Source organism: Lacerta agilis, chromosome 11, assembly GCF_009819535.1.
Source record: "Lacerta agilis isolate rLacAgi1 chromosome 11, rLacAgi1.pri, whole genome shotgun sequence".
NCBI classification, from domain to species: domain Eukaryota; kingdom Metazoa; phylum Chordata; class Lepidosauria; order Squamata; family Lacertidae; genus Lacerta; species Lacerta agilis.
The window spans coordinates 49,887,735-49,901,399 of NC_046322.1; the positions used below are offsets into that span (position 1 = coordinate 49,887,735).

The 13,665-nt window shown below is 41.3% G+C and overlaps 1 protein-coding gene across 1 annotated transcript in view; it reads left to right on the forward strand.

Moving 5' to 3' along the window:
• The window catches only part of ROR2 (receptor tyrosine kinase like orphan receptor 2), a 149,884-nt gene that overhangs the window by 109,993 nt on the left and 26,226 nt on the right, over positions 1-13,665 (forward strand). The window contains exons 3-4 of the mRNA XM_033163836.1: positions 643-930; positions 3,201-3,231. Of these exons, the coding sequence (XP_033019727.1) occupies positions 643-930; positions 3,201-3,231 (319 nt within the window). The remainder of the gene's footprint in view (positions 1-642; positions 931-3,200; positions 3,232-13,665) is intronic.

The following is a 13,665-nucleotide window of genomic DNA, read 5'->3' on the forward strand; positions in this document are numbered from 1 at the left end:
AAAAATGTTAAAATAATCATTTGCAATTGAAACATTTTTTACTAGAAATGATTTGAACTACCGTATATTGCGGCGTATAAGACGACTGGGCGTATAAGACGACCCCCAACTTTTCCAGTTAAAATATAGAGTTTGAGATATACTCAACCACAGATTTTCCACCCAGCGTATAAGACGACCCCCGACTTTTGATAAGATTTTCCTGGATTAAAAAGTAGTCTTATATGCCAGTATATACTGTATGTGTCTACTTTAGGCTTAAGTTATTTCGTTTTATTGTTAATAGGAAGTAACAGAATATTTTGAGCATGCTAATTTTAAGCTGAAACAACCTGCTTCCTAATTATTCCAATGCTGTCATGAATCGTTGAAGTGAGGCATGAGGATTTCTGATCAAGTGACAAATCCAATCAGAGTACCGGTACATATCGAGAAAACCTTTTGGTTAAATTTGTTTCTACAGAAGCAAAGAACTGTCAACCCAGGTCTCAGATAACCACGTCTCTATCTGCACAGATAATGCTTAATCTTAAAAACCACAGACCTGAAATGATTTTCCAAAACTGTTCATAAATAAGGGCCCCCAGGCAGTTGCTTATCCCAGCTCGGCTTTGATCTCTTTTTGACCTTTCCCCTTTTCAGGCTACTTTTTGACCTTTTTGGAACCAGTAAACAATATCACCATAGTCCAGGGCCAGACGGCAATTCTCCACTGCAAAGTCGCAGGAAATCCATCGCCAAATGTCAGATGGTTAAAAAATGATGCGCCAGTGGTTCAAGAACCAAGAAGGATCACCATAAGGAAAACAGACTATGGCTCACGACTCAGAATCCAAGATCTTGACACCACCGACACTGGGTATTATCAATGCGTGGCTACAAATGGGATGAAGACCATCACTGCAACAGGAGTTCTGTTTGTAAGGCTGGGTGAGTTACTTTGTTTTAAACTCTGGCTTTTATAGCTAGGTTTATTGCTTTATAGACTAGCTCCTAGTTTTCACAATCACAAAATGAGAAATTAATTCACTGGGTCCCCCCTCCTTTTTTTTTTTAGAAAATAAATTGCAACATGAAAGAAAATCAATAAAGTCCTTGCCCGAGGCATCGTCCTCAGCACAGAACGTCTGGGTTGAACCTGATACCATTTACTAGTAATAAAAGAAAGTAGATACAGATGGAATGGTCTGTAAATACGAAGTTCGGAGAACAGCACAAATGTGAAATAAGGTTTAGTCTAAGGCACAGAGAGGCAAACTCCCATTGCTTCACGTTTCGCAGTACTGCTTGAACTCATTCTGTTCTCACTGGCCAGAAGAATTAAGTAGCTGCTCCCCATCTGGTATTCATAGCTTTGGCCCCAATCTTTGCACATGATGCCTAAAAATCAACACGGGTATTTTACTGCACGATGGATATCCCCAAAACTGTATTGACTGAAGTAATAAGTTGCACACTGGGTTTTGTATTGGGGTACTGACCAGTTTGAAGTCTTTTTTGTAATGGCACTAACTATGAAGGATGCTGTATCCTCTATGCCTATTTATTCTAATAATTTCCACAGGTTACTTAAGTAATAATAATAATAATAATAATAATAATAATAATAATAATAAAAAAATCTATATACTGTCCTATACCCGGGGGTCTCAGGGCAGTTCACAGAATAAAATCAATATATAAAACCACAAAATACATAATAAAAATAAAAACAACCCAATAGCCCCCCCACCCCACCCCCCCAAAAAAACATTTTAAAAGGGCATAGGATGTAAAAAGGAACATTTCTGCCTGATGCCTAAAGGTGTATAATGAAGGCACCAGGAGAACTTCCTTGGGGAGAGCATTCCACAGATGGGGAGCCACTGCAGAGAAGGCCCCGTTCTCATGTTCGTGAACACAAACAATGAGAAGTACCACAGTGGTAACAACAAAACCACTGCACATCGGCTGAAATAATAATGACAACAACAACAACAACAACAACAACAACAACAACAACAATAATAATACCAAAGATACTGTAATGAAAAATCAAACAATGGAACCAAATACACTTATATACATGTAACGTATATGACCAAAATCAATACAAAAGAACCATTCAGCTTGAGATGTATTCAAACAGCTCAGTGCCAACATAAGTTTTCAAAAGTTCACTAGGACAGAAAAACAAAGCTGTCGGTAGTGAGATGTAGTCATCTTGAATTCTTTCACAGAGAGGCAGCTGTTTGAATACATCTCAAGCTGAATGGTTCTTTTGTATTTATTTTGGTCATATACGTTACATGTATATAAGTGTATTTGGTTCCATTGTTTGATTTTTCATTACAGTATCTTTGGTATTATTATTATTATTATTATTATTATTATTATTATTATTATCATCATTATTTCAGCCGATGTGCAGTGGTTTTGTTGTTACTTTTCCCGTTCTCATGTTGCCACCCTCCGGACCTCTGGATGAGGCAAACAAAGAAGGGCCTCAGAAGTAGGTTCATATGGAAAGAGGCAGTCCTTGAGGTATTACGGTCCTGAGTCGTTTAAGGCTTTATAGGTCAAAACCAGCACTTTGAATCGGGCCCGGAAACTCATTGGTAGCCAGTGCAGTTCCTGGACCAGGATCAGTGTAATATGTTCAAACCGTCTTGCTCCGGTGAGCAACCTGACAGCTGAATTCCGCACTAGCCAAAGTTTCCAAACCATCTTCAGAGGCAGCCCTTTGCAGTAATCTGACCTTGAGGTTACCAGAGCATAGTCAACAGTAGTTAGGCTATCCCTGTCCAGATAGGGGCATAGTTGGACCACCAGCCGAAGCTGATGGAAGGCACTACTGAGCCTCGAGTGACAGCAAATCACAGCATCTCAGAATTTATCTGTGTTTTCAACAAAGGTCATACAGCAGTACCTGCAAATCGTGTTTTAACGGTTGAATTAGCTTTAATAGTGTTTAGCAGGAGAATGATGCATTGACCAATAGGATGCTTTCTGGTGTGCACAAAACCTCATTTACCATATTTGATCCAGCAATGATAAGATACTGATTTGCACTTTTGAAAGTAACACAAAATAAGAGTGGGGTCGAAAATACTTCCCCCCCCCACACTGAGGAAAAAGCATTGTTAAAAAGACTATACTTGTTTTAATGCAGTTTTCCAAGAGCCAAAGCTATTTAATAATTTCTGTTTATTCGTTTATAGGTCCAACACACAGTCCGAACCACAATTTCCAGTAAGTACAGAACTACTTGTGATTATTTTACTGGGTGTCCTAAGTATTTTGATACAGAAGGCTCAGTCAGAGAACCATTAAATGAAGCTGGAAGTCATCTCATGTCTTTACTTTTCAGAACGATTGAAGGGATCTTTGGAGACTAGCATTGTGCTTTATTTGGTTTCACTTTGACAAAATTGTCTTGCCTTGTTTCTGCAGGCAGGTTTAACGTTTTAAAAGTGCAATACATTGTGATGGTATTTGTATGGCGATAGTTTCAGAACACTTAATGTTAGCAGAAAACAGCCTTGGGTCCCTATAATTCTAACTTTTACCTAGTTTATTTTACCATTACCCCAAAACTCAAGTTCAATCAGATTCTGAAGACGTTATTTTTGAGTAATCATTGTAATATAAATTGGTTTGTACTTCATGATTTTTACTTCTTGGCTATAATTTATCTCAACTTCATATTAGATGGGAATGTTTCTCTTTCCCTTTCAAGATATTTGAATGTATTTTGTATCCATTTATATAATTGCACAAATCTGCTTGTATGATATCTCAAGGGTTGAGGAGATAAGGCTGCACAGTTGGAAACTAAATTCATAATATTGTCAAGTGTATTATCTCATTGGTGAAAAGAGCCTAAAGGACAGCCAGAATGTATGACTCAGTTGTAAGTTCTTATTTTCCACTCCAAAATGTTAAACTTGTTTGGGGCCACACGGAGACAGAAATTTATAGGAGAATGTGTGTTTATTCTCTCAGTTACTCACATATCAATAAAGAGTTGAATTGTCCATTGTTCAGCTTTTGTTTCAGGGCTGTTTCATGTTCTCTGTTTTCTACTCAGGATTTTATTTCTTTCTATAAAGCACCCATATACATTCAGTTATTTCACGCTCACATGTTTATTAGAGATTTCCTGCTTGGCAGGGGGTTGGACTGGATGGCCCTTGTGGTCTCTTCCAACGCTATGATTCTACGACTGGGAACTATTGAGTTGTACTCTGGGGAAAAAGGTTGAGTGAATTTGGATTTGAATACCCACAAAATTCCCAATACCCATCCCACAAACTAAGACTCTAGAAATCCTGCTCCAATTGTGTGTTTGATAGTTTCCCCGACCATATGCCAGTCGCACATTTGTGCCACTACAAAAGCAACCCCTGTCAGATTCTCGAAGGAATCTGCTAGCAATGTTCCTGCTGCTTCGAAACAGCTTCTGTCATCATGCTTTGTCAGTATAAGAGGCTTAAGTACATAAGTGACAAGGTATAATGTACCCTTAAAGCCTCCTAGACAACAACAACAGCAACAGCAATTTTATTTTTTGCACCCCAGCATATACAAAAACATAAAAAATGTAACATTATAAACTTCCTGATACAGGGCTGCCTTCAGATGTCTTCTAAAAGTCAGATAGCTATTTATTTCCTTGACATCTGATGGGAAAGCGTTCTGCAGGCCGGGCACCACTACCAAGAAGGCCCTTTGCCTGGTTCCCCATAACCTCACTCCTCACAGGGAGGGAACTGCCAGAAGGTCCTCGGAGCTGGACCTCAGTGTCTGGGCTGAATGATAGGGGTGGAGACGCTTCTTCAGGTTTACTGGGCCGAGGCCGTTTAGGGCTTTAAAGGTCAGCACCAACACTTTGAATTGTGCTCGGAAACGTACTGGGAGCCAATACAGATCTTTCAGGACCAGTGTTATATGGTCTCGACGGCCACTCCCAGTCACCAATCTAGCTGCCGCATTCTGGGTTAGTTGTTGTTTCCGGGTCACCTTCAAAGGTAGCCACACGTAGAGCACATTGCAGTAGTCCAAGTGAGAGATAACTAGAGCATGCACCACTCTGGCGAGACAGTCGGTGGGCAGGTGAGGTCCCAGCCTGCGTACCAGATGGAGCTGGAAGACACCTGCCCTGGACACAGAACTGACCTGCACCTCCAAGGACAGCTGTGAGTCCAAAATGACTCCCAGGCTGCACATCTGGTCCTTCAGGGGCACAGTTACCCCAATAAGGTCCAACGCTATATAGGACCTTAATCCTATATAGTAATAGTGAACTCATTCTCCAAGTGTTCATCCATTTGTAACCAAAAGGGCAACATCCACAGACAAAAAATAAGTATTAGCAGGTTCAGGGGGAACCCATAGGCTTTCAGAAGTAAAAACAACTTAGGATTCCCATTCAGTCAGAACTGAGAATGCTCAGCAGGCATAGAATGCTAACTGACTTGGGGGAGAAACTAGATTGCAGGATGGGGAGGAGGCATGATCTGGAGTGTAATGGGAGAGGCCATGGGAAGCTGGGTGGAACCCCAAGCAGAGCACTCCACACTGCAACATTTTGTTACAGGTCCCACTTCTAGGTATAAGTTGTGGCTTTTTCCTTAAAAGCGTATGTAGGAGGGTTCCCAATTAACAGATGTATTGTCTAACCCTGATTTCATTGTAGTTCATAGCTATTTCTGGTAACATGATTGGAAATCTATTTTGTTGCTTAAATACTTAACTTTCCTAATATTGATTAGCCATGGGTGCAGAAGATAGGAACTTTGTTTGGCATTTGGTAGTTTTACATAGGCTGGTTCAGCGGAAACAGAGCTTAAGGTACTGTGCCACACCAGGCCAACAGAATATTTTGGTTTCTGAATATTATGTGAGTATCTTTATTCATTTCTTAGGCTCATTGCTTATTATCATGATTATGAAGCTGGAGCCCTCTAGAATGTATAATGTGAATCTAAATAGATTGCCACATATTGTATAAATCAAGTCAGTTTTTAAGAGCAGTCAAACTGATCAAACAATTTATTCTTCACAAATGCCATTTTAAATTGCCATGTGTTTTCTGTTGACAAAACAGGGATGGGGGGGGAATCAAATGTTCTTTCTCTAAAAAATCGCACATTGTTGATTATTTGTTGAGGGAGTATTCTTCAACAGTTTTTGTAAAACAAACCAAATACTCCATCCAAAAATGCATTGCCATTCTTGTGAGCTTGAATTGGTCACAAATAAGTGAGCTAAATGCACAAAAATAACAAAGGTATCAGGTGGAAGCTTTTCAATTAATTTTTTTTTGGGGGGGAATAGTCAAGCTATTTGCCTTTGTTTAACTTTTCCCTATATATAAAAAACAAATTATATGAGAGTGGGTGCTTATGTAGTTAAAATAACATTATCTATGCAGCAGAAGGGGTGTTTCAGCAAGCTTGGGGCAAACAAAAGGTTTACTAAAGTCCAAAAAAAGAAAAAGAAAATAAAGACTAGGGGAGGCACAAAACCCTAAGAGAGGATATAAATAGCTCAGTAAAGACTGGTTATGTTTGATAGGCATGGAATGCTGATTGGGCATTAGAGGAAGAAAACAGAAAATGAGAGGAAAGGAAATGGAAAGCAGTGTTCCATATCTCTTTGGATCCCTGGACAGTTAAGTCCAGTCAAATTCGACTGTGGGGTGCAGCGCTCATCTCGCTTTTAGGCTGAGGCAGCCGGTGTTTGTCCACAGACAGCTTTCCGGGTCATGTGGCCAGCATGACTAAACCGCTTCTGGTGCAACAGGACACCGTGACGGAAACCAGAGCGCACGCAAATGCCGTTTACCTTCCAGAACAACGGGAGCTCACTCTGTCATGGGGATTCGAACCGCCAACCTTTTGATCAGCAAGCCCAAGAGGCTTGGTGTTTTAGACCACAGCGCCACCCGCGTTCTACTAATCTAGTAGTATTGATTTTGGTCAGCTGAAGGGCAAATCAGCAAACACCTGAAAATGGAAGCAATGGTGAAATAACACAAGCCCCACATGCACACAGTCACAGCACTTCACGAACAATGTCCCTCATTTTTGCTCACCACCATGAGAGTTCAGCTGCTCTCTGCCAAGCCAAATGAGCTTCTTCTTTTTTTTAAATTAAATATGAACTTTATTTAGATTTAACAATTTCACAACAAATTTAAAAACCTTTCATAGGTACAAATACAAAGGAATAACAACAACCACAAAAGATAGAAAACAAACAAACAAACAAAAACAAAAACAACAAAAATAGAAACCACAAAAAGTTGAAAAGGAGAAAAGGAAAAAAAATAAAGAAAAAAGAGAAGGAAAAAAAGGGTAAGACTAAGTGTATAGTCACGTAAGTAGCTTCTACCAATGCAAGAGAGACACAAGCAGAGGAAACAAAAAACAATAGTTAATTCTAATTACACATTATTCAACTTTTTTCCTTTCCTATATTCCTCCCTGCATTGCTACAATTCTACACAAATAATCTATACAAATAGTCTATAGTACAGTGACTTCCACCTTCCATACAGTACTTTGCTTCAGATTCATCGTTCCGTCTGTTTTAAATCTTTTTCCTATCTTTCATCTTTCTTAATTTTAATTCAAAATAACTCTTCCTACTTTCTTTCCTTTCTTCACAAATTTCTTTCACTCTAAACTTAACCAGATTGTCGATTTTGATCCTTGTTTTTTAAGGTATTCGTTCAAACATTCCCACTCATTTTTAACTAAACTTCTAGGTTTACCTCTTACTGTATCTGTTAATTTTGCCAGTTCTAAATATTCACATACTTTACATACTTTACAGAGCCAAATGAGCCTCAATCTTCTCCCAAACCTGTAGCTGTAGGGTGGGGCAGTCATATCATTCCCTGCAGTTTTGTTGCAATCTTCACTCACGTCCCGTCTTTAAGGCTGGGAAGAAGCCAGTTGTGTGGTGGTTTGACTGCTGCATTGTCACTGCTTCCGCAGCATCCCATCAGCACATGGCCAAACCAAGATGCATCTGGAGCTGGAAAGGGTGGTAGAGGGTTACTGGTTCTGGTGTAACGGAAAACTGTGATGGAAGCCAGAGTGCAGGGAAAGTATTTATTGACAAGCATCAATAAATATAGAAGGAAGGAAGGAAGGAAGGAAGGAAGGAAGGAAGGAAGGAAGGAAGGAAGGAAAGTATTCTGAAAGCAGGCATGGCTGGATAGCTGGAATTCTGAAAAGGAGTGCTCTGTTCAGCAATGCTTTGTCTTGTTTGTTCCTGTGAATGTTTATAATCCTTTCTGGTCTTTTTTGGTGAAGTATTGATTTGACTTTATTTGATTTATCTTTTGACTTAAAACAACAACAACAACACAATGCATCTTTCAGTTTAGATCTCTACCCCCCCCCCAAAGCTGTATTTATCCTGATGTCACACCATAATATTCCTAGGGCCTCCTCCCAATTGCCTCTACTATGGTATTCATTACAGTTGCCAATAGAAATGAGCTTAAAGCTGATCCATAGTTTAATCTACTCTCATAAGGAATCAACGTCTACAGCCACATCTGCTTTTCACTACTGTATTGCTATCCCCACACATGTCTACAATAGACTGATTATATGTCTCCAGCAGACTCTGTGGCCAGAGGCACCATTATTTCAATAATACAAGAACATTGCCTTACCTCTTTTGCCAGTAGTTAATTGCATTTCTTTTTGGAAGGATTTGTTGTTCTCGGGTAGCTTAAAAGGATGCTAAAAGTACTGTAGCTCAATTATGGGGAAGTAGAAGATACGAATGTACTGGCCTATGCAGGGGTAGACAACGTGTGGCTCTCCAGATGTTGGACTCCAAATCCCATCAACATGTCCAGTGATTATGAGAGATGTAAAGTGCAACAACATCTGAGAGCACCATGTTGACTCCCCCCATACCAATTCACATTGGATCTGAAAATTGTAAAGATTCTATTCTATTCTATTCTATTCTTGCCATTGACTGTTTCCAATGTGTAATTGGTTTAATTAGCCATTTTATTGCTGTATGCTGTGAAGCAGTATGATGACCATTATTTGCAAACTTCTGCAAAAGCAAAAAATTGTCCAGTAGCACCTTAGAGACCAACTAAGTTTGTTCTGGGTATAAGCTTTCATGTGCACGTGCACTTCGAAAGCTTATACCCAGAAGAAACTTAGTTGGTCTCTCAGGTGCTACTGGACAATTTTTTTATTTATTTCGACTGTGTCAGACCAACACAGCTACCCCTACCTGAATCTAGAATTCTGCAAAAGCAGTATCAGTCCACATATGGCAACATGGCCGCTACAGATTGAGAGGCCTGCCCAGAAAGAAACACAAAACTAAAGGAGAAGCGCATCAGAGGCATGGTTTAAGTGAACTAAATTTCAGATAGCAATGGCTTTTCTTCCAAGATATAGCAGCCTTAATGCAGGTTAATGTGTGGTCAGCTTCCATGTCCTAAAGCTGAAAAAATAAACCTATGCTGCCAATACTCGTAGTACAGTGGTGCCTCGCTAGACGAAAATAATTCGTTCTGCGAGTGTCTTCGTCTAGCGATTTTTTTTCGTCTAGCGAAGCACCAAGGCAGAAAGCGGTTTTCGCAACGAATTTTTTTTTTCGTCTTGCGAAGCAGCCCCATTGACAATTTCGTCTTGCAAATTAGTACAAAAGGACAAATGTTAGACATATTGTAGCTTAAGCCAAGATGAGATGTAACATATGAATTTGAATGTTTGTAAATACTGTACATTAAAACCTTGAAAGAGAATTTACTGAAGAAGCCCAAAACTCTTCATGGGCGAAACAGGTGACAAACGCCGGCACCCTGTCTAACATTTGTGTGTAACATCCTTGACATTTCATCCGATCGGACTTAACCTTCATTGATATCCACAGGAGCCTGGCTAAAGGAACTTTAAAGACTGAAATTGTCCTTTTGTACTAATTTGAATGAGTTTTCTGTTTGTGGCTTCTGTATAAGATTTTGCACATTGTTCTCTCAATTCTTGGATTACAAAGAGAAGATTTAGAACGTGGAATGCTCTGGTAGATTTCCATGCACCGTTTTTGTGCTGCTTACTGTATACCGGTCCATTTTTCTAAAGCAGCTTCCCACAAACTTGGGTGTCCAGATGTTGTTGGACCACAATCCCCATCACACCTAACCCCCAACCAGTGCTGTCAAGTATCCCGTTTTCCCCGGGATTCTCCCTTATTTCAAGCAGTTTCCCGCTGCTCTCCCTTATTTTTTATTTCCCTTAAATTTCCCATTTTTAATGGAAGCAGCTCCTCCCCTGCTGGCCAGGGACTGGGTGGGAAGACCTTGCCTACTTGGAGAGAAAAGCCTCAGCCCTCAAAGCAAGTGGGAGCCATTTCCCGCGCTTACAGGGGGGTGTATTCCTCCCCCTGCATCAGCTCCTATCCGTTGCCGCCGGGCCCCTCAGCTGACCAATAGGGTTAGCTGGCGGGCGGAGCCTGGCTGCCTTTGAGCAGCTGCTGCTTCCTGTCCTGTTTGATGGGATCAGACAAGAAGACGTTGGGGTTCCATCGCGCAGAGCACATGGCTGCCCTCCTCTTTGCTGGCTGCCCTCCTTTTTGCTCCACTCTGAGCCCGAGCCTGCTTGGAGTTTACATTGCTGCTCCGCCCACTTTTGCTTCTGGCTCCGCCCACCACTGACATGTGACTGTCCCCAGGATGGGTGAGACTGCTGATCCCTTATTTTCAAATCCGAAACTTGACAGCTATGCCCCCAACCATGCTGGCTGAGTGTAATGGGGTGTGTGTGGTGTGGCTGAGTGTTTGCAAAGGTGTGCCACTGTCCTGCGCTTCATGTCTTCTACGTACTTCGCATCACGTCTGGCTAGAGCACCCCTTTCCAATGTTCCTTGTTCCATCCTGTCCAAAAAAAACGACTCACGCCACTACAGCCCACTCACGACTGCTTCAGGAGACTCGTTCTTTCCAGAATTGAGGTGAAATCCACGCTATTTGCCCGTCTTGTTCTCTCTGGCGTTGGTTGTTCCTGCAACCTCCGTACTGTCAGGCAAGAGCAACCGATGCAAATAATATTTTGTGTGGTTTTTGGGGTGTAGGCAGCAAGAAGCGGCCTGCTTTCATTGCAAGGTGCTTGGGGCAGAAAGGGGATTAGGAGGAGATGCTGCAGAAATGTTTCTCCATAGCGTTTGTCCAAACTGGGGGCCCCTAAGAAGGCAGACGAGAGAGTTGAAGAACAAGAGCAGCTTTATCTGCCTGCAGTGATAAGGAACAGACATAAAAGAAGAAGAAAAGTCCTTGCAGAGAACCATCAGTTACTTATATTACACATAATATATACCAGCATCTGTCGTACTTCAGTTCTGTGTAAAATAAGCCTTCTTTATAGCATGATTTTATGTTCTCAATGTAGATTAGGGTATGTGCCTACCTATTCTCTTGCTACTGAAGACAATATAGTTATTGTGTTTATATGCCCTCTGGCTCAATCACACGACAGCCCGTGTATAATAGATATCTTAGGCGGTTAACATGCACCGGGTTCTGTCTGCATTTATTCTAGCATTTAGCTTGTTTGATTTGTAAAGAAAGGCTCCTTTGTTCTACAGGTATCTTTCAAACCTTTGTCTGGGTGGTGTTGGCATGCTACAAGCCTAATTTCACTAACCCATGAATCTAACGGCACAGAGGAAATTATCACTAGTAAATCTTCAAATATTGCTTTGACGTGCAGTCTACAGATTTGAGTTTTAGTTAATGAGTGAAACAATATCTCAGGGTCACTTTAAAAAAACCAGCGCATTTTATTCATTAGTCACTAATTCATTAATTAGGCACCGCCTTTCCTAAATGCATTTATTGGTTCTAATGAATTGAGTAACGGTGCTGTTGAACGATGGCTTAGGGATTGTTGTTGTTCAGTCGTTCAGTCGTGTCCGACTCTTCGTGACCCCATGGACCAGAGCACGCCAGGCACGCCTATCCTTCACTGCCTCTCGCAGTTTGGCCAAACTCATGTTAGTAGCTTTGAGAACACTGTCCAACCATCTCATCCTCTGTCATCCCCTTCTCCTTGTGCCCTCCATCTTTCCCAACATCAGGGTCTTTTCCAGGGAGTCTTCCCTTCTCATGAGGTGGCCAAAGTACTGGAGCCTCAACTTCAGGATCTGTCCTTCTAGTGAGCACTCAGGGCTGATTTCTTTAAGAATGGATAGGTTTGATCTTCTTTCAGTCCATGGGACTCTCAAGAGTCTCCTCCAGCACCATAATTCAAAAGCATCAATTCTTCGGCGATCAGCCTTCTTTATGGTGCTGTTGATTTTAAGGACCATCGTTCTCTGTGTGCTTTTGCCTACTCACGAGGAGAGCAATTTCACTACTGTAACTGACCAACACCAGGATATATGCTATCCACACACAAAAAATGGGTGAATGACTAATGCTGATTATGTAATTAGCACTGTCTCTGTACTTTCTGTATTTCGTTCCATCTAACCTCCCCCAGGCATGTAATCCAGCATAATGCTTCATTCATCAGATGAAGTGGCCTGTAGACCTCAAAGCTTTGCCATAATAAATTTAAGATGCCACAAGACTTAATGTTTTTGTGCCAGGAGTCCTCTGAAAGATAATATATATAATTGCCCCAAAGATGCACCTTTTGAACTAACCGCTGCCTTTTTTTTGTTGAGTATTGCTTGTATGACTTATGTCCAAGAACATCATCTTCCGCCTGGGTAGTGGGACTTCCTTTCCCGTTGCCCCCATGCCTGATCTGCTCCAGAGGGTTGGGAGAACCGCCAGCACAGATTCCCCCCCCTCCCAATACTTCTATACCAAATCTCTTAAGGAGTGTACATTATACATGGATGAGGGCATGGGAAGAAGAAGATGCATTGTCCAGGCAGAAGTCCTTGTGCTAAGTGGACAAGTTTGTTGGATGCATCCATATGACTTTTATCTGGTTAAGGAAATACACACACACACACACAGCCCATTTTACATAGCAGAAAGTTTTGGTAATGGAGGGTAAAAAAAAATCTAGATTATTGGCCTGGTTTGCAGGCAAATCATACTGGATCGCCAGGAACAGGTGTTTGGCTTATTTGCTTCCCCTTACACACTCAAATATCTGGAACTTCCAGTTTTTACTTCATTTACTTACTGTGCTTAGCAACAGTGTTCAAACTGGGCAAACCATGGTTAGCCGCCAAACCATGGTTTGCCTCCAAAGCAGAATACTTCGTACCCTGCAGTGTTCAGAAGTCCCATTGTTCTAGGCGCATTTTGCGACAGGGAATTTTATTAGTGTGAGCAGTTTCTGAGCTCTGGCTGCAGTACAGTGCCTAAAATTTCAGATTGACAATGCAGTGTGGAAGGAAACGAGCTTTTTCTGCCTCCCCACTTCCAGCCACTCTCTGAAGACAGGAGAAGAGACCCTCTGAATAATATTAGGGGGGTGGGCAGGAGAAGGACTAGACCATGTGAAAAATGAACTTAATATTTTAGCTGCAGTTCGTTCATTTTCAGCTTTGTATTCTTGTTATAAGAAAACACGCCAAGACTGTCCATTGTTGCACCCATAACCTCGGTTTAAGGTGCCATTTAGCTCCTAGCATCCACATCTCAGTTTCTAACACTATGTGACGGGTTGGTGATCA